At 41.2% G+C, this 22,366-nt stretch overlaps 1 protein-coding gene across 2 annotated transcripts in view; it reads left to right on the top strand.

Moving 5' to 3' along the window:
• The window catches only part of LOC132815497 (protein FAM135B-like), a 369,978-nt gene that overhangs the window by 94,260 nt on the left and 253,352 nt on the right, over positions 1 to 22,366 (top strand). For both annotated transcript variants that reach the window (XM_060824465.1, XM_060824467.1), the window contains exon 2: positions 10,740 to 10,836. In XM_060824465.1, coding sequence (XP_060680448.1) covers positions 10,760 to 10,836 — 77 coding nt within the window. In that variant the 5' untranslated portion in view covers positions 10,740 to 10,759. The remainder of the gene's footprint in view (positions 1 to 10,739; positions 10,837 to 22,366) is intronic.

Below are 22,366 nucleotides of genomic sequence, written 5' to 3'. Positions count from 1 at the left end.
AAAGGCTGCTGTCAAGGATAAAGGTGCACGGCGTTATTGGTAATATATTAGCATGGAGAGAAGATTGGTTAACTAACAGAAAGGTAAGAGTGGAGACAAATGTGTGTTTTTTTGGTTGGCTAGTGGTGTGCTTCAGGTATCAGTGTTGGAATTGCGAAAATGTACAATTAACATAGATGATTTGGGGACCACGTATAGAGTGTCAAAGTTCGCAGATGACAATAAAGTAGAGAAAAGGTGCAGAGGACATTGAAAGTCTGCAGAGAGATATTGATAGGTTAAGTGAATGGACAAGGGTCTGACAGATGGAGTACAACTTAAGTAAATGTGAGATCATCCATTTTAGTAGGAATAAAATAGAATATTATTAAAATGGTGAAAAATTGCAGCATGCGAAAAGTTGGTTTGCAGGTGCAGCAGGTAATTAAGAAGACAAATGAAATATTATCCTTCATTGCTAGAGGGATTGAGTTTAAAAACAGGGAGGTTACGTTGCAGTTGTATAGGATGCTGGTAAGGCCAGACCTGGAGTACTGTGTACAGTTTTGATTGCCTTACTAGAGAAAGGATGTACTGGCACTGGAGTAGGTGCAGTGGAGATTCACTGGATTGATTTTGGAATTGAGAGAGCTACATTATGAGGAAAGATTGAGTAGACTGGAACTATATTCATTGGAGTTTAGAAGACTGGTGGGAATCTTATGGAAACATATAAAATTATGAAGCATTTGGATAAGATAAAAGGTGCGAGGTTGTTTTCATTGATGTGTGAAACTAGAACTAAGGGGCAGAGCCTCGAAATAAGACAGAACAGGTTTAGGACTGTGTTGAGGAGGAACTTCTTCATCCTAAGGGCTGTGAATCCGTAGAATTCCCTGCCCAGTGAAGTAGTTGAGGCTACCTCATTGAATGTTTTTAAGGCAAAGATATTTGAACAGTAAAGGAATTAAGGGCTATGGTGAGAGGGTGGATAAGTGGGACTGAGTCCACAAACAGATCAGCCACGATCTTATTGATTGGTGGAGCAGGCTCAGTGGGCCAGATGGCCTCCTCCTGCTCCTAGTTCTTATGTTCTCATGTCATGACATGCTTGGATTCTGTGTCTTCTGTTGGGTTGTTAAATAGAGTACTGCATCTTTTGCTGGTCTGAATGTCTTATATTTTTCTCCCTGCTGCTCACAAAATGTTCCTAATTTTGTCCTTTATAAGCAGCCTGCTGTCCGTCAGGTGACCGAGTACCTGTTAGCCATGTCCTGACAAATGATCCCAGATGGCATGGCTATTGGCACACAGTGGTGTTCAGTTTATCAATGTACATATCTTTATGATAAGGTGGGATTCCTCTCAAACCCAATCTTGGAACTCCCACTCCAAAGCCCAGAAGTCTGCAAATCCGTTCTGACTGAGTTTCTGCAAATATTTGGATAATAGCAGCCATTCATCCACACAAAGGTTTCGTTGCTCTTTAGTATAGTCTGGCTGAAATGTCCCAAAAATGTTCTAATATCCTGTCCAGCCATATGGATACCTTGTGCAGTTACATGAATAGTGATTAAAAAAAAATGGGGGGGGGAAATGTCACCCGAACTCTTAATGCCAACTTGCTCTCTACATTCTTTTAAAAAGTTATGTCCTTATTTCACATAAATCTTAGAGTACATAATATATAAGCATAACAATTAGCTGATTCAGATTTCAGCTTCCTTTGAAAGCAATTCATCGTAAGCAGATGAGCAGAATCCACTGCACAGTGCAGAGGCTGGCATCTTTAGTATTCAATTTACAACCTTTTATTACTGTGCTCAAGTTAACTGCTACCAATAATCTATACCCTTGCTAGTTCACACATGTCATATCTATGCTTTCTTAAGAATAGATTATTCTATATTATACAAACAATATGTTTTATGCATGCTTTCTTTGCATATTGTATTATGTCATATCCTCATTCATTCCCCCACCTCCTGTCCACCTTTGCTATATTCCCTCATGTTTTCTTTGCAATCCCGTAAAGGAAACAGGCCTATTTGAGACAGAGGTTCACAGGCCCCATCAAAATGTTTGGTTCATGAGTACAGGTGAAAATTTGTCAAGTATTAACACCAATCTTGACTTAAAGGCAAGTTTCAGTGGTGTCTGATTTTAGGCTATAATTTTCCAACTTTACATGTTAATTTTGCGTTCTTCAAGCCGTCACTTTAGCTTAGTTTTGAAAATCATTCTGCTTCCTATTTGCTGTAGCATACGCTACGGAATGATATTTCAGATCCAGTCATATGAATATGAGAGAATGTTGGAAACAATGGATGTAGATCGTCAAGATGTGACACAAGCACAGTTGATAATTGGCCTACTTTACGTTATAAATTCTGTGATACTCGTCCAGCTTTTTGGAAAGTGATTGCTTCATTGCTGGTCATGTTGACAGACTGCTAATGTTTCTTTGCTGTCATAATTTTTTTATAGGTTGTGCAGCATATGAATGTAGATCCATAGAAATGTTCTAGCACAGAGGGAAGCCCTTCAGCCCATCATGTCAGCACTGTCTGAATAAACTAACCACCCATTTTAATTCCACTTCCAACACTTTGTCCACAGCCATGCAGGTTACAGCTCTCCGGGTGCAAATCCAAGTTCATTTTAAATGAGCTGAGGATTTCTGCTGACACCATCAAACTGGGCAGTGTATTCCAGGCACCATCACCCTCTAGGTATAAACATTTTCCTTCATGCCTACTGATCACATTAAGTATAAACATTTTCCTTCATGTCTACTGATCACATTGCATCTGAGATCTCTGCTAATTGATTTCTGTGGAGAAAGTGAGGACTGCAGATGCTGGGGATCAGAGCTGAAAGATGTGTTGCTGGAAAAGTGCAGCAGGTCAGGCAACATCCAAGGAGCAGGAGAATCAATGTTTTGGGCATAAGCCCTTCTTCAGGAATGAGGAGGGTGTGCCAAGCAGGCTAAGGTAAAAGGTAGGGAGGAGGGACTTGGGGGAGAGGCATTGGGAATGCGATAGGTGGAAGGAGATTAAGGCAAGGTTGATAGGCCGGAGAGGGGGGTGGGGGCGGAGAGGTCAGGAAGAAGATTGCAGGTCAAGAAGGCGGTGCTGAGTCCGAGGGATGGGACTGAGATAAGATGGGGGGAGAGGAAATGGGGAAGCTGGAGAAATCTGCATTCATTCCTTGTGGTTGGAGGGTTCCTAGGCGGAAGATGAAGCGCTCTTCCTCCAGGTGTCGTGTTGCCATGGTCTGGCGATGGAGGAGGCCAAAGACCTGCATGTCCTTGGCAGAGTGGGAGGGGGTGTTAAAGTGTTCAGCCACGGGGTGGTTGGTTGGTTGGTGCGGGTGTCCCAGAGGTGTTCTCTGAAACGTTCTGCAAGTAGGTGGCCTGTCTCCCCAATGTAGAGGAGGCCACATTGGGTGCAGCGGACGCAGTAAATGATGTGTGTGGAGGTGCAGGTGAATTTGTGACAGATATGGAAGGATCCCTTGGGGCCTTGGAGGGAAGTGAGGGGGGAGGTGTAAGCGCAAGTTATGCATTTCTTGTGGTTGCAGTGGAAGGTGCCAGGAGTGGAGGTTTGGTTGGTGGGGGGTGTGGACCTGACAAGAGGTCGCGGAGGGAGTGGTCTTTCCGGAGCGCTGATAGGCGAGGGGAGGGAAATGTATCCTTGGTGGTGGGGCCTGTTTGGAGTTGGCGGAAATGATGAAGGATGATACGATGTAACTGGAGGTTGGTGGGGTGGTAGGTGAGGACCAGTGGGGTTCTGTCCTGGTGGCGATTGGAAGGGCGGAGGAGCGGGAACTGGAGGAGATGCAGTGGAGAGCATCGTCAACCGCATCTGAGGGGAAATTGCAGTCTTTGAAGAAGGAGGCCATCTGGGTTGTTCGGTATTGGAATTGGTCCTCCTGGGAGCAGATGCGGTGGAGGCGAAGGAATTGGAAATATGGGATGGCATTTTTACAGGGGGCAAGGTGGGAGGAGGTGTAATCTAGGTAGCTGTGGGAGTCGGTCGGTTTATAGTAAATGTCCTTGTTGAGTCGGTGGGGTCATGGTCAAGGGGTCTAGGAAAGGGAGGAAGGAGTCTGAGACGGCCCAGGTAAATTTGAGGTTGGGGTGGAAGGTGTTAGTAAAGTGGATGAACTGTTCAACCTCCTCGTGGGAGCACGAGGTAGTGCCAATACAGTCATCGATGTAGCAGAGGAAAAGGTGGGTGGTGGTGTCAGTGTAGCTGCGGAAGATGGACTGTTCTACATATCCAACGAAGAGGCGGGCATAGCTGGGGCCTTTGCGGGTGCCCATGGCTACTCCTTTGGTTTGGAGGAAGTGGGCGGATTGGAAAGAGAAGTTGTTCAGAGTGAGGACCAGCTCACTCAGTCCAAGGAGGGTGTCAGTGGAAGGGTACTGGTTAGTTCGGCGGGAAAGGAAGAAGCGGAGGGCCTTGAGGTCTTCGTGATGGGGGATGGAGGTGTATATGGACTGGATGTCCATGGTGAAGATAAGGCGCTGGGGGCCAGGGAAGCAAAACTCATAGAGGAGGTGGAGGGCGTGGGTGGTGTCCCGAACGTAGGTGGAGACTTCTTGGACTAAGGGGGACAGGACAGTGTCGAGGTATGCAGAGATGAGTTCGGTGGGGCAGGAGCAGGCTGAAATAATGGGTTGGCCGGGGCAGTCAGGTTTGTCAGGAGGTAGAAACGGGCAGTGCGGAATTGTGGGACTGTGAGGTTGGAGGCGGTGGATGGGAGATCCCCTGAGGTGATGAGGTTATGGATGGTCTGGGGGATGGTGGTTTGGTGGTTGGAGGTGGGGTCATGGTCAAGGGGGCTGTAGGAGGAGGTGTCCGCGAGCTGGCATTTAGCCTCAGCAATGTAAAGATCAGTGCGCCAACTTGAATCCTGCTCCTTGGATGCTGCCTGACCTGCTGCGTTTTTCCAGCAACACATTTTCAGTAATTGATTTCTGTGCTGAGATAATGAACTTCCCTGCCAAACCCTTCATTATTTTGTTCATCATCCTCAGACTCCTCCATTTTAAGGAAAGCAATGCTACTCTCTTGAATCATTTCTCTTGCTGCAGTTTTCAAGCCCAAGCAAAGGTTTTGTAAATCTCCTCTGTGCTTTCCCTCAACTAATTGTGTCCTCCCTGTAATATAGTGATGAGAACTGTATGCACTTTTCTGGCTGCAATCTAACCAGTATCTTGTATAATTCCAGCATTACATCTCTCTGCTTTTGTATTCAATATCTCACTCCAAAAAAATGTCACATGCCATTTGCCTTCTTTAGCACCTTACCCACCATTCTGACATCTTCAGAGGTGTGACCATGCACACCAAGGTCTCTCACTACTCTACCTCTCTCAATATCCTCCTGTTTATTGTGTATTCCCCTAGTTTGTTTGCCCTTCCCAAACGCATAACTTCAGATTTTTCTGTGTTGCATTCCATCATTTACTGTTTTTCTGCCGAGTCAGTCAAACTATTGATATTGTTGTGCAGTCAGCAACCATCATTTTCAATATCAATTGCACATTCAAGTTTTGTGTTGTCTGCAAATTTCATGCCTCCCACTTTAAGGCTACCTTCTTAATATATACCAAAAGCAGCATGGAGCCTGACACTGAATCATGTGGAACACCACTGAATCTAATTTCCATTTTCATAAAACACCTACACCCCACAGTGTAGATAGAGGCCATCTGGCCCATCAAGTCCGCATGGAACCTCTGAAGAAATCTCATCAGGAATGAAGGGCTTATGCCTGGAACGTTGACTCTCCTCCTTGGATACTGCTTGACCTATTCCAGTGCCATCCTCTTCGACTCTGATCTCCAGCATCTGAGGTCCCCACTTTCTCCCAAGACAAAAGCATGTTGACTCTTCCTGATTATTGTGCGCCTTTTCAAGGAACAGTCTACTAGAATCAAAGAATCAATATTGAGCGGACTGATTGATGCAGAATTATTTGGCCTGTCCGTTGCACCCTTTTTGAATAATAGTCCGATGTTCATACAGCTCCAATCCTCTGGTACTTTGCCTCTGTCTAGTGAGCATTGGAAAAATGACCCTCCAAGCATCTGCTGTTTCTTCCCTGACAACCTCAGATGCAATTTATTCAGTCCTGGTGATTTATCTACCTGCAAGGAGGTTAGACCCTTCAGAAATTCACTCCTCCTTTTGCTTATAGTGTTTAGTAATTCACACTCATCCTCTTTACCTTGGATGTCTGCATCATCCATCTCTTGTGTGAGGCCGAGACAAAACTCACATTAAGAACCCTGCCCACACCTTCTGCCATGCAGAAGCCACCCTGTACATCTTTGATAGTTCCTACCCTATTCTTACACATCCCCCTTGTATGGATGAAACATCTTTTGATTTTCCTTTAAGTTAGGTCTGCCATGTGCTACATTGTATTTTTTGGTGCGATTGTTGCAGTTCTGATCTATTTCTTCTGACTTTCTGCTCAGTTAGACACCAATAAGAGTCCTTCTCTGATGTGGAAAACAATTCAACTGTGGTGTTGAAAAGGGAATTACATTGGTGCCTGAAGTTAATAAATGTGGAAGGTTTGGAGAGGAGGTGGAAGTGTGGGGCCAGCTGAATTGCTCTTGCAGAGTTAAAAATCACACAACATCAAGTTATTGACCAACTGGTTTATTTGGAAGTACAAGCTGGGCTATAACCTGGGGTCGTGTGATTTTTAACTTTGACCTTCCCAGTCCAACACCAGCACCTCCCCATCATGGCTGCCATCTTACAGAGAGGTGTGATCTCAATGTGCCAAATGACATTCTTGTGTGCTGTAACTCTTCGATGCTTCTGATCCAATATATATGTGAACAGAGATAATTTATTGTTGATATCTGCTTATAATTTGCGTAACTGTTGCGTAGTTATAACAAGCGCAAGAAACTGCTGCTAGAAACAGGTGGTAACTTATAAATACTTACAGTGCAGTGAAAATAACAGTCTTCTGACTTCCATGCTATTTCTTGATTTAGAATATGCAGTCAGCCATTCAATGTACAAAACAGAGCACTCAACTTGTCAGATTGGATATGGAAATGTTGATCCAAAGGGGAACAGTATTATTTTTCAAGGATGGTCTGCAAGTAGTTTCATGCACTTTTTCTTGTTCAAAAGTTTTTATTCTGCTCTAGGTCTGACATTGTTATATTTTATAATTATCTTTGGAAGATTTGGAAAACACATTTTCGTACAGAATCCTTGCTCTATCTGTTGCCTACAGGAAGAGAAGGAGAATGTAAAAAGGAATATGGGGGAGGTGAGGTTGCATTTCAGATGGATTTGTTAGTGGCTGTCCTTCCAACCACAAAGTTACCCATAGAGACAGCGTCAGAATTGTGCTGTATACTAGTAATTTGATTTGCAGTTCAACTCCACCACTGACAAAGTAGTTTGTTAAGATCACAATAGTCTGTCAGTTTTAGGCCTGAGGATCATTGCAGGGAGTTTGCTCTGCTGCCCAGCTGCCAGAAGGGGGAAGTGCTAAACAGGCAGCTGATCTTACTTTCACAGAATACATCGTACTATCCCCAATTAAATGGGAATTGAGTACTGCAGACATATTGCTAACACTAAGGGGGATGCAAAGGATAAACACTGTATGAGAGAAGCTCCCTAAAAACATGCAAGTAGGTGGAAAGTTTGCCATCGTACTCTTCAGCATATCTTCCTGTGATTCAAAATGCTCCTCTGGGACTTTGTTGTGGAGCTCAATGCAGATCTCCTGTTCCGCTACTCAAATATAATCCATCACCAATTGTTGTTGGACCACCTGGATAAATACAAGTTGATTCAAGATTGCAAACATAGAATCTATGGATGAATATAGCATAGAAGGATGCAATTTGATCTGTGTCAGCACTTCTGTACACCTACCCAATTACCTTGTCTTTCACCATACCCCTCAAAGTGTGTTCCCCATCATGCATCCTGCTATATTTACATTTTTCCAGTTTGGTTTTGAAAGTTATTGCCTTTCAAGAATGCTTTCGGCATAATAACAACATACCAATGAGACATGTTTTCTCATCTCATCACACTTGAGGGAGGATGTGAAGCCTTGAAAGAGTGCAGAGGAGGTTTCCCAGAATCATTGTAAGGATGAGGAATTTGATTTAAGGTTCGGTTTGAGAAACTAGACTCAATCTCGTTGGCTTGAATAGATGATTGGAAAATATGACAGCAAAGCAAAAGATAATGGAATCATATATGCACTATTTGCTGTGTGAAAAATCCTTAAGAGCCCTTTTAAATCATTCTCCCTCTCATCTTAAACCTGTAGTTTTGGACTCCTGTACCCTGGGGAAAAGACGTTGGCTATTCCCCTTATCTCTGCCTCTTATGATTTTATAAATCTCTCTAAGGTCATCTGGTAAAGAGTCCCAGCCTATTCAGCCTTTCCTTATAACTCAAACCCTCCAGTCTTGGTAACATCCTTTCAAATCATCTTTGAACTCTTTCCAGTTTACTAACATCCTTCCATTAGCAAGGTGAACTGAATTGTATGCATTATTCAAAAAAGATTCTATGAAATTAGGGATTCTAAGTGGCCTCACCAATGTCTGACACAGCTCTGGTAGCAATGGAACTGTTTTTTTCTTGGAGTTTCACATGCCAGGATTTTAAATTGAATTTATATTTTCTTCATTGTGGGATGCGAGGATCTCAGGACTCACGGAAATGGATGTGTAAAGCTCAGCAGTTATGATTAGGAGAGAGAGGTAAATTGAGTTGCAAGAGAGGGCGATTGTAAAGTGGCAACTCAGATGCCAAGTTGGAACATACAGTGGGCAAGGGGAGACTAAGATTTAGAATGGGAAGGGAGAAAGTAGGCTGACTGGGGCTTGGGGGTTTGGACTTGAATGGGGTAGAGAAATATAGATGTACAAGAGAAAGAAACCAGATTGGGTGTGGAGTCCATATTTTCTTAGGAGCTGAGAGTAACAACAATGTGGTGAGTGGTAGTAGAATCATTAAAGGAATAGCCAGTAAAATGTAACTAAAACCTGGGAGCTCTCCAGACCATAGCAGTACAGGATGAGTATCAATAAATTAAAGAATTGTGTTATGATCTGATGATAATACCAGACAAGTCAGATTCTGGAGTGAAACCTGGCTTGATAGATCATAAGTTTATTTTTTGCAGTTTCTTTACTGTGGTAGTCTGTATTGTACTTCTCTCAAAAAAAAATTATTACTCAAAAAAAAACGTATAACTGACAATTTACAAAGATTTTGGCAAAAACAGCAAAATAAGATTCACTTTTTCCCCAGCAATTTCCTTTCAACCCCAGTGAAATATTACTCCTATCTTCTCTTTAAAATCTCTTACTGAACTGTGATGTGCTTGTAAATATTTCCATTCAGTGACTTTTTGCAAACTCACAGAATCTGATTCTTTCTGATAATACCTCCTGACAGGCACAACCATCTCTGCTAACTCACTGAGTTTCTCACTGAACTCTAATAGTAATCTCAAGGCTTTGACCAATTTGAAACTGTTGGTTAACATGTTTGCTAATATGAATATTTTCTTCTGAATTGAAACCTACCCTTTGCCCCTGGCCTTCACTTCTGTTGGTCGTTAAAAACCCAAGTAACAAAATTGACAGCAATCATCTCACCAGGTTGCTTATAGAGTCATTTACCTTAAGTAACAGTGCAGCTTGATATGGCTGTCTGACCTGCTGTGCTTTTCCACCACCACAGCATCTGCAGTCCTCACTTTTGCCCAGTTTGATATCCAGTAATATGCATTGAAGTAGTTTAGTGAATGGCATACTCCCAGAATCAGTAAATGCATCATTCATAACATGCTGAACCAAAAAAGTGATTGTTTTGAGTCTGTGCTAAGTTAGCTGATTTATATCAAGGGTAAATTGAGCTAATGCATACTGCTTTACTACTGATGAGTAAGCGAAGGAAATGTGGGAAATAAATTAGGTTTTCTGCTCCTGATCAATGACCTACTTCCGTCTGTGAACATTGACTGAAGGTTGAAAGTTGCGCTACAAAGCCTCCTATTGTGAAAACTCTCACTGATTCCCTTCCCTCGGTTTGCACATGAAGAATCTTCTTTTAGATACCGATAGGCTACTGGTTTTCACATGACTGTACAGAACCTTGAGTCATTGCTTTGCAAAAAAAATATCGATAACGGTATGTAGTGAATTCATTGGGAGATAGGGTTTACGTAGATGGCATTTAAATTCATTGGGAGAATGAATGAGTTCTCCCGGAGAACAAACTGTATTCTGAGAAAGCACTTAGGAAATAACAAAAATAGTCAATGACTAATTGTCAGCTGCTATAGTCCCTATCAGCAGCTATTCATTATCCCAGGCTGACCCTTCACCGACTCCTTTGTCTATTCATGCTTTTCTCTGTTTGGGCTCTATCTCCAACTATCATTTCATTCTCCCCTTCCTACCACCCTATCTTCTGCATAAACAGCAACCTTTTCCAAACTGCCATCAATTTTGAAGGAGGGTGACTGGACCCGAAATGTTAATTCTACTTTCTCTCCACAGATGCTGCCAGACCTGCTGAGGTTTTCCAGCAATTTCTGTTTTTGTTTCTGTTGTTATGATAAAATGGAACAGAGTGAAAGTTTTAAAAGTGCACATTTTGGTTAAAGCAGCATTTTTAATGTTACTGAAACAGTTCCTGGTTGCGATGTAACTTGCTTTCTGCTATCTTTGATTCCAGGTGATGCTCTGGGACAGATCATGTCTGAAGTACAAGGAACCATTGAGTTTTCCGTTGAATTGCACAAGTTCTACAACGTTGATCTCTTTCAGCGAGGGTGAGAACTCTTTTAACTGCTGCACTTCCATGCTATGGTTATTTGCCACTATCAAGTCACACCGAACATCTTATGCAGAACATAGTGTTAACATACAATGCACATAAAAATACAATTCAGTGGTACTGTCATTTTCATCAGCATCTTTCATTTAGCTTTATATCCTTAATACAATTATTAATACAATGCATAAACCACAGTTTCAGTGGTAGAATCTCCTTGTGACTCGAACTGGGTATTGTGTAAATTCCTTGCTTAACATTGTAGCAATGCTCCTTTAAAATGCAATTTTAAGTAAAACGCTTGAAGTGAATCAGCATCCAATGTAAAATCTTTAGATAGGTTCTTTAGGAGCTTTTACGTTAAGAAAAACAAGTAAAATATTATAAACTGTAAGTCTAAACACTGTAAATCATGATATTAATATATTTGTAGATAAAAAAATGGCTTCAAGTAATCAACTACAAACGAACATTCGGTCTGGTTGGCAATAAAAGCACCTCACCCTTTGGGTTTTTTCAATTCTCAAATATCTCAGTGTTTGAGAGAGGGACAAAGAAAATGCTATAAAGACATTGAAAAATGACAGCATTGACATGATTGACTGGGTTGAGCCAGCTTCTAATCGTTCAAAATCGAGACAACTCTTCCATCAATTCATGTCAGGACTCAAATGTCTTAATGATGGGTTGGAGCAGTGGACAAGAAGGAAAGAAAAGTAAGCAAATCTTCCACTTTGCACTCTTCTGCCTCATGATTTTAAGGGGTGGGTGGTGTTAAAGTAGGCAAGCAAGATAGGCAGGATAGATGAGAGGATTTTAGAATTTGAGACCTAGCTTTCCAAAGGCGCAATTGCCCTGTGGTAGGACAAAGGGTTGCCCAAAAAATCAGACCTTTGGGGACAGGGGTGTGGATGGTACAGGATTGACTGGAGGATGTCACAGAGATGGCAGGCAGGTATTTTTGTCCTCATATGGAATGGAAGGGCATGCAATTTTACGCTGTTGGTTTGCTGATTCCATTTGGACAATCAGCAATTTTACTAAAAAGGGAGTATCCTGGTAACCATTCTGATTTGGAACTAAGTTTTTTAATAAGCCTGTCAGGATGCCCAGGGATAATTGATAAGTTTTGTGGGCAGGCCGTGGGCGTACAGCATGAATCTGGGCACAAGGCCCTTGTGGTACATTGTAATGCCCCTATTTCTGAACTGGGATGTTTGGGTTCAAATCCCACCTACTCAAGAGGTATGTAAGAATATCTCTGAACACGTTAATTAGAAAATATCTACAACATGGATCAAAGCAGTCCAAATAGAGGGAAATTGCATCACAACAGAAGGTTGTACCATTCACTGAGGGGTGCAAGCTGGGAGGAGTCTTCAATCATTGGCACAAAGGTAGCATTTCAAATAGTTTTTTAAGTAACAATCACCTATAACTATACCTGTCTTGACCCCTGATTTGTTCCATAGTTCAGAGATGGATCTTGATGTGTTGTCTCCTGCAACATGTGTATTGCATCTCACTGATGTACTATTTGTCTACAAAGCATACAATTTCAAACAGGATGTGGGACAGTGGAACTCACTTCCATTGCTGGATTCCTGCAGTGTATGGCTTTATAAGTAGTGCGTATGTGACCATCAAAGTGATAAGTGAGAGCCCGGACATTTATCAAAAGGAAGCCCTTCTAACCTTTGGTAATCCTGAGCACTGCTACTCTTCAAGTTATCACGGCAACTCTGTGGCTCGATTTCAGGAAGCAAGATGGCTATTTATACATTTACATGATCTTGAGATGAAGGTACAGTGGTGTTAAAATGCCCATTGAATGGACTGTTAAATTCCTGAGGATGCAACATTCGTACTTGGAACAATCGAATGGCCCCCTGCAGCACACTGTTGCAAGGGTCTTGCATATTATGGTCTCCAATGCTTCACAACATGGTGCTCAGAATAATGCCAAGTTTAAAGAGGGCTAAACCCTAGATTAGTGTAGTTCACTGGAGAAAAAAAGAGGAGGGCAAGTAGGAGAATGATGCAGAACATAACAGTACAGAGAGTTGGTCAGGAAATGTCTGATGCAAGACAATTTCAAAAAACATAACTCATCCTTAAGACTTACTGCTGTAGCATGAGCTTTGAACTGCCTTTTTGTTTAACAGATAAGATATGAAATGTCCCATTCTTATTGGCAATGCAAAGTACGTAACTCTCTAACAACTTCAATGCCTGTTCAAAGACGATTGATTCCCTTCATCAATTTTTCCATTTCTCAGTCTTTGCCATTAAAGAATGGAAATGTTGTGTCATGTGGATCCTCAGTGTAGCACAAGAATAAAAATTTACACAGTTACAAATGAAATCACTGAAGTGTTCCATTCAGTACAGTAATCGTTGTGGTGGCCTTTGCACCCAATAAATTTGACGTGATGTTCCCTTTCTAGGAGGATAGACTGCAGATGCTGGAGACCAGAGTGGTACTGGAAAAGCACAGCAGATCAGGTGGCATTGGAGGAGCAGGAGAGTTGAGATCATCAGGAATGCTTATGCTTGAAATGTCAATTGTCTTGCTCCTCGGATGCTGCCTGAATGGCTTTGCTTTTCCAGCACCACACTTTTCGACTCTCCTCCTTTTCTGGCTTTGGCTGAGAGACTGACTGCCTGCTTGTGTGGGTCATCTTGTAGCTGAGATGTCAGTGGTGACCTTTGTGACTGTGAAAGCATCTGCAGAAGACACTGCATAGGTGCCAGTGTGGGAACGACCTCTATAATGGAGGCCTGCTGTTAGATGGACCCTTGGTCAGAGAGGCCACAAAAGCCAAACCTTTGGTGTCTCATGATGGGTGGTACCTTCACGCTGTTCTGTAACTGCTTCAGCCGTTGGCTGGTGCTCTATATCACTGGAGGTGTGCTACTGGCATTCCCTACATGTATTTTTAGACTCAATACCACAGACCCTTCAATGTCAATTTTAAGCCTATACATGCTAATGCATTGTTCCTGTGTTCACTAGGAGTGCTGCCACATGTGCCTGTTCACAAGGTTGGCTACTCTCTCATTAGAAAACTACCATTGTTCAAAACCAAGAGTCACATGATGCTGATGAATAGAATGGGCTCCCTTATTTTCAGCTCGCGACCATGAACTGCCTCGAGGAACATGTGGCTACACATCTCAGGCGACAGTAAAAGGTTAAGTTGCTGTGCTTGTGAGGTGCTGCCCACCATTGTATCTGCCTCAGTAACCACTTCTTGCTTACTTAAGGAGTATGTCTTACCCAGTGTCATCATTTCCAGTCAGGCACGAGAGCCTTCTTATGAGGAACATGAGTGGTGGAGGTTTGCACTTAATTGTGTTGGGTTTCTATGTTCCATCTCTTCTGAGTTCCCCACTGATGCTGCACCTTTACTGATATCCTTGTCCTTCACAACTGACTCTGATTTCCCAGTGCACACTGCATGAACTATGGGATTTGGAGATGCCAGTGTTGGACTGGGTTGTACAAAGTTAAAAATCACCCAACAATAGATTACAGTCCAACAGGTTTAATTGGAAGCACTAGCTTTCGGAACACTACTCCTTCATCAGGTCGTTGTGGAGTATACGATTGTAAGACTATATAGGCTATACATTCTGTGTCTTATAATCGTGTCATCCTCGTAGTGTCCATTGTCAACTTTTGCATTGCACAAAGGATAGAGAGCTTGGGCAACTCATTCCCATGCATATTCTCTCCCTGGTATTGTGTACCCTTCCTTCCTGCAAGACAAATAGGATGTTGTATGTATCAGTACTGCCAGCCCTTCAATAATGCAAAGGTACTGAGTCTGCTGGCAGGCATTTATCACTTTGGGTGTACATTTTCCCCTGTTTAAGGGCAATTTGCACCTTGGGGACAACTTGGCTCGTGGGTCTGCAGTCCTGAAGGCCTGGGTTTCACATTGAGCTCACCTGGCTAAAACAGAAGCCATTAAAACCTTAATAGCACTCTGTCAGGTTCTCTGGACCCGATTATGCCTGATCAGATCCTTCTATCTCCAAACCCAGCCTGCTGGTTTGACTGTTCATTAATGTTGTGAAGATTAATAGGACTCGAAATGTTTTGAATTTGTTGGTACATATATTCAAACTTTTATATCTTTTGCCCAAAGGAAGAGGGTGGGAGAGAGTATAGCTGCCAGCAATTTCTATTTTTATTTCAGATCTCCAGCATCTGCAGTTCTTTGTTTTATTTTACTGTTAGTTTGGCTGTCTTCTCCTACCACCCCGCCAGACTTCACCAGCAGCATCTACACCACTGAGCAATGGCTGCTACTGTGCCCTCAGGTTGGCTGGGCTTTCAGAATTCTGTCTCCAGCTCATGCCTGCCACTGCTAATTGGCCACCAAACCCATCTTCCAGCTGATTAGGTGTCGACCTCATGGAAAATTGTGGCCTTTGATTACTCTGTACATGACCTGAAAATGGTTTCAGTGTCAGAGTCCTGACCCCAAGTGGAAGACCTTGCCCAAGAGGCTAAGGATTGAACACAAGTATTATAATATTTAAATCAAAGCATTGCATTAGAAGGAGCTTTGACAGAATTATCTGACTGAGAACAGTTGTTTGTATATCATTAACTATGATGTAGAAAGTTAGCACTGGGGAATAGGCATTTATCTTTAACATCGAAGCTTTCAAGTCTGTTTAAGCACAACAATGTCCAGAGTTAAGTCTCAATTCTGCACAACAATACATGCTTCCGTTTCAAATGCTGGAGAATGCAATCTATTGTAATTGCATAATGTTTTTGTCGCTCTTATCCAGATTATTATAATCCCTACAGTGCGGAAACAGGCCATTTGACCCATCAAGACCTTGCTGACCCTCAAGAACAGTCCACCCAGACAACCCCCCCCTCCCCCCTTACTCTATCCCTGTAACCCTGTATATCCCATGGCTGATCCACCTAACTTACATATCCCTGAACCCTATGGGCAATTTAGCAAGGCCAATCCATCAAACATTTTTGGACTGTGGGAGCAAACCGGAGCACCCGAAGGAACCCCACGCAGACATGGGGAGAACATGGAAACTCCACACAGACAGTCACCTGAACCAAACTTGGCTTCATGGCACAGTGAGGCAGCAGTGCTAACCAATGAGCCACTGTACTGCTCCAATTTTGTGCTCTCATGACTCAAAACATCAGCTTTCAATCGGGCCAATACCAAATTTGGACCAGTTAATGCTTTGTGAACGGCATATTCTTTCTTATCTAATTTTTACGTGGAAGCTATCCAGTAAACATATATTTTGATTATATACAGTGGCTACATTGGAGCCCTTGGCTTAAGGCCAGTGTCACAACACACAATCAAGCACATTTACTTGTTGGACTTGGTCCAACACGCTGCAGCAAAAAAGGTTATTTTGCTCAGTTGCTGCTGATAAGTGGAACTTCTGTTACTTATTTACGGATTATTGTTATATCTTGTTTCTTTCTCTTTTCAAAGCAATATCATAAAGTACCATGAGAGATTTATGAGAAAGAGAGCTTAATGTTGGCTGGAACTCTAGCTGCATCAGTAGAAATATAGTGATGCACTGTTTATTAAAAGTTATATTAGATTTGGGCCAACCATCCAAACAAAAAAATGGCCAAGAATGTGCTATAAAAGTGTAATCTGTTATGATTGTGGTTTCTTTTTTGTCCACTTGTTCACCATCAATCAAACTGTTGTTGGCAATATAGATAAGTTTCAGACATAGAATGAAAATAGCGAGTACAAGTTCAATATACAAACTGGTAAATTGGTACAACTGTAAAACAAGGTTTGATGGCTTGATGTCACTACTTGCATTTTAGTAGCTGAATCTTATTAGATTGTTTTCAACTATTGGAAGGAATACTCTTACTTAATTGCCAATGTCATGGTATTTAGATAAAAATCACACAACACCAGGTTATAGTCCAACAGGTTTATTTTGAATCGCTAGCTTTCGGAGCGCTGCTCCTTCATCAGGTAGCTGTGGAGCAGTACCATAAGACAGAGTTTATAGCAAAAGATTACAGTGTCATGCAACTGAAGTTATATATTGAGAAAACCTAGATTGCTGTTAAGTCTTTCATCTTTTAGAATGAGTTGTAGCTTTCTATGTAATATGTAAATATGTAAATCCCAGAACATTTTTTAAAGCCACATTCTCAAGATAACTTAAGGTTTTATAATTGACCTTATAATTGGAAGAAATGTGAGTCAGGAATGTCTGGATGATCCAGGCCAATGTTCATGCCAAACCAGTAAAAGTTCAAATGTTGATTGAAGTCTTGATGTGCGATTGAACATTAAATTATTGCTAACCAATGCTGCTCTCCGCAATGACTGAGTGAGTTTATATGGTACATTGCTGTGTCTCACACACACGTTGAAGAATGTTGGGATTGAAGTAAATTATTTCACTCAGAATGATAGGACATTGGCACGACAGATCTCAATAGTTTTGGTTACAAAAGAGAAAACTGACCACATTTTGGAAAGCTGGTATCAAAACAGATTGACTGTGACAGCATTCCAGGTGTTTATGCTTATATTGAAGGTGAGGTGCAACTTGCTGCTGATGCATTGACTAGTACAGAGTTAAATTCAGCCTGGGTATCTGCAGCAGAACATGGTTTGTTTTCAGAACTGGTACTCACCTCTTAATAAGGACAAACATTATATTTATAGCATTGCTGACAAATGCTCCAATGATGTTGGGCAGCTTTTCAAATTGAATTTTAAAGGAAATCCTGTCTCGTAATGAAGTGCAGAGAATTTGAACTGGTACGTAGCAGCTTCCAGTTAAGATGAAAATATAGTGTGTGAACTGCAATAATCATCAGGATTATACTTCTGAATGCATAGAATTGTATGTGTTTGTTGTTCTATTCTTAGAGTGCTTGACATTGCTGGTGAACTTTATTCATTTAATAATATTACATTGACGTCTTGCTTGTCTATCAAATTAATGCTGCGATAAGGAGAAAAAAGTGCGTGAGAGAGAAAAAGCAGTGATAATAATTAATAATTAATGTATTTGCCATGAGCTATCAGGTAGTCTGTGCTTTTATTTTCTCCCTGCTTCCCAATTCAATTGCTGCTCAAATTAGCATTTTAATCTGGAGGGAAGCCAGATTTGAGATATGAAATACTTGAATAGCCAGCAATGTTAGGAGCCTGAACTGTTGCTGCATTGGATTATTCAGATACTTTTACATGTATTCTGGCCTGGATAATTCCATCCCCTCCTCACCAAGTCTGTCCAGCACCTTGGACAAATGATGCCAATGTTTAAAACAAAACCTGAAAGCTGATGATTGCCATAAACTTGGGGCTGCTTTACTATAGTTATTGAAAGAAGGGAATGTACCACTTGTTGCTGGCTTGCTCTGTTGTGCTATGAGTGCAGACTGCCTGTTTGAATGTGGTGGCATTTACATTGGCAGTGAGGCTGAATGACCTTTAAAAGCCACTGACCAGTACAAATTATCACCACATCATCAACAGAGTTGAAAAGTAAGTGCAGCCTTGCCAGTATTAGCCACATTCAGTGAATAAATTCAAGACATAACCTTATCGTTTGGGGCTTGCAGTAGTCTGTGGGCAGCCAGCCAAGATTTAATACTCAAAATGTGACAATGAATTCATATTATTGAGATTTGCCTAATTTACCTAGGGAAATGCTTCTTTAGAATTTCCCTTCATGAATTTAAATGTGTCAGATAGAGTGTGTGAAATAGATTAAAAGTCACGTGTAGAAGGAATCAAGGCTTGATAAAACAAATATTTGTTCCTTATTTCGTGTTTTCAATATCCTTTTACTTCTGCTTTACAAAACATGACCATATAATATCATTCCCCATCCCCATCATTGATATAATCCTAAACATAAGGGAAGGAAATTGGATCATGCATGAACTATGAATACCACAAATGCATAATGAGTTTGTATAATATATCTCTTTGTATAGTATATTCATGGAAATATTGACAATTGAAAATAGATGGTTTTTCAGACCACAGGACCATTGGCAACAGGAACAGGAAGAGGCCATTCATCCCTTTGAGCGTGCTCCATCATTCAGGATCATTTCTGGTCTGACATTCCTTCTGTCCACTTTCCTGCCCTTTCCCTCTTTACTGTTGATTTCCCCTATTGATCAAGCATCTATTTACTTCAACCTTAAATATACACAAAGATGCAGACCCCACAGGTGGCTGTGGCAAGGAGTTTCAAAGACTCCTCATCATCTCAGTCTTAAATTGGCACCCTTCATTCTGAGGCTATGCCCTCTCGTCCTGGAGGAGATGCTCAACATTTACATTGAACTAGTAATTTAAACGCATAATCATGTTAAGCATTTATCTGCTGAAATGTTATTTGTAACCTTTGGATGATTTATTGCTAAAGCTTAGAAACAGAGGAATGGGAGGCAGCCATTTTACCCTTGAGCCTGTTCCATGATTGAATGAGATCATGGCTGATGTGTAACCTAACTCTTGATTGTTCGTATTTGCATTTAATTCTTAATAACTTTGGTTAAAGTTATCTATCTAAAGATATCTAAAATCTTAGATTTAAAATGACTGATTAATGTACTATTAATTGCTATTTGTGGAAGGTAGTTCCAAATCAGTGTTACTGTTTGTACATCAAAATGTTCTTAATTTCATAATTGATAAGTCTAGCTTTATGTTTTGGATCGTGCTGTTTGGTTTAAAACAAGTGAGAATAGTTTTCTCAACACTTTCTCCAGCTGTTCCTATTGGTATCCTGAAAATTTCATCCAACTTGCTCCTCAATCCTCAAGATGTCAAGATCTAAAATAAAATGTTCATATGGTGTACACATTTCTGATTAGGTTGGCAGCTGCTAAGTGCACTGTAGTAACTCACCACGATATCTCTGATAACACCTTAAAAATCCACAACCTCCACCACCTAGAAGGACAAAGACAACAGATGCAATAGCAACACCGTCACCCCCAAATTCCCCTCCAAGCCACATATTATCCTGACTTGGAAATATATCACTGTTCTTTCACAGTTGCTGGGTCGAAATCTTGAAACTCCCTTCCTAAAAGCAGTGTGAGTGTCCCTCAGTGGAGTTTAAAAGAATGAGAGGCAAACTTATCGAAACATACAAGATTCAGAGGAGGCATGATACATTGTTTCTTCTCGTGGGAGAGTCTAGGACCAGACGATTAACTTCAGGTCAAGGGTTGCCAGTTAAGACAGGGATAAGAAGGATTTGTTTTCCCATCAGAGGGTAGTGAACCTATGGAATTCTTTACTGCACAACTTTGTTGAGGCTAGGTCATGAAGTTTATTCGAGGCTGAGATAGACAGATTTTTAATCAGTAAGGGAATCAAGGAAAGTGGAGCTGAGGGTTATCAAATCAGCAATGATCTCATTGAACAGCAGAACAACTTGATGGGCTGAATGGTCTAATTCTGCTCCTATGTCATATGTCTTAAGACAACTCACCACCATTTACTCAACAATAGTTAGGGATGAGCAATAAATGCTGACCTAGCCAGCAATGCCCACGAGGCATGTGAGATTTTATTTTTACAGAAAGCTTTCAGGCATAGCTATAAATTGTGAGAGTTACTCTTGTGACCAGTGAGTTGCAAGTGTTCATATTTCAGTTACGTTTCGCAAATAGCATGATAAGAAAATTAAGCTGATTCTAATAATAGTTACACATCACAAAGAGTTTATTTGATTAAATGAAATAAATCAATAACTTTATTTGAACACTGCTGTTGTGTTTTGGCAGGCAATGTATTGTGTTGTGAATAATAGTGGCTTGGAGATCGATGAACTTTGTAGCCGTGAACCCTTGTTTTATTGTTCATTCCTTCCTTCCTGTGTGCCATTCTTTTTTTCCTTTTGAAGCCTGTGATGCAGAAATTGCAACCTAACACTGAGTGCTATTTTCTCAGAAACTCAAACTGCATGTATATTTGGTACACAGCTAGTGACTGTGGAAATTCCTTCAGTTTTGTCTTGAATTGCTAAGATGGTGTCAACTCAACTTGAATATAGAATCAGGGGCTGACTGACAATGAAGTGACCAGTGAGACTCCCAGACAAAGTAGTTATTTTGCTTCAGATAAGAATCAATGTTGATCTTGATGCTCAGTCACAAACTGAGGTTCAGTTTCTATGCAGAAACAGAACTTGTTTTGCACTTGTATTCACCATTGTGTGTGAATTCCTTTTAGTTTCCCATTTTTCTTTTAATCTAAAGTTTAATCCAGTCTAGGTTTTTGTAAACATGTTTTGGGTGATCGTTTTCAAGCCTGTTACTGATCTATGTTACAGTATTTTAACCTTTCATTTATATTTGTCAATGAAATTGTTCATTCTTCTGTGATACTGAACCAACTCTCTATTCCAGCTCCCTTGTGATAAAGACTCATATTCCAAGTGCATTTTGTATTCTTCTTTATATCAAAACATTTGCTTTTAATGATTAATAAGGCTTATTTATATATCCATTTGCTCATCCACAGATCCTGGTATCTCAGCATTAAGATATGATTATATTTCTTCCTTGGATTTAAAGTGAATTATCTCATACTTCAATATTGTTTTGCCAAACATGCCTGATTTGTCTACATAATTTTCTAACTACTGTTTCCATCTACTCAACTAACTGTGCCAACTGGTTTAGGATCATAGAGATCTACAGCACAATTAAATTTGGACCAATTAAAATTAACCATCTAAACTTCTGGCTCAGTGGTTAGCACTGCTGCCTCATAGCGCTAGTGACTCTGGTCTTTTCCAGCCTCGGGTGACTGTGCGGAGTTTCCACATTCTCCCTATGTCTTCATGGGTTTCTTCCTGCAGTGCAAAGATGTGCAGGTTAGGTAGATTGGCCATGCTAAATTGCTCATAATGTCCGGGGATGTGCAAGGTAGGTGGATTAATGCAGAAATACAGGGATAGAGTAGGGGAGGTGGGTCTTGGTGGGATGCTGTTCAGAGGTCGGTGTGGACTCGATTGGCCGAATGGTCTACTTCCATACTGTAGAAGTTCTATAATTCTAAGTGTTCTGATCACATTTTCCAGCACTTGACCCATAGTCTTGTGCATTTGCGATGCCAAGGCATACACCTAAATACTTCTTAAACATTATGAGACTTTCTGCCTCTATCATTCTGAGTGCCAGATTCCCACCAACTTCAGGGGAAAAGTTCCTATTTGCTTACCCTATCTATGCCTCTAATAGTTTCATGCATCTCAATCCTATCCATCCCCACCCCCTCCCCACCCCCATTTAAGTCTCCTCTGTTCCAAAGAATAACTATCTATCCAATTCCTCTTCATAACTGGAACACTTCAGTCCAGGCAACATCCTGGTGAATCTCCTTTGCACATTTTCCAGTGCAATCACATCCCTCCGATAATGTGATTCCAGACCTGCACAAAATTCTCTAGCTGTGTCCAAACTAAAATCCCAGTTGCATTCTCCATGGCAGTGCCTCAAA

Source organism: Hemiscyllium ocellatum, chromosome 4 (genome assembly GCF_020745735.1).
Source record: "Hemiscyllium ocellatum isolate sHemOce1 chromosome 4, sHemOce1.pat.X.cur, whole genome shotgun sequence".
Taxonomy (NCBI): Eukaryota; Metazoa; Chordata; class Chondrichthyes; order Orectolobiformes; family Hemiscylliidae; genus Hemiscyllium; species Hemiscyllium ocellatum.
Note: the sequence above shows the minus strand (reverse complement) of the source record. Positions and strands in the feature narration are given on the sequence as shown.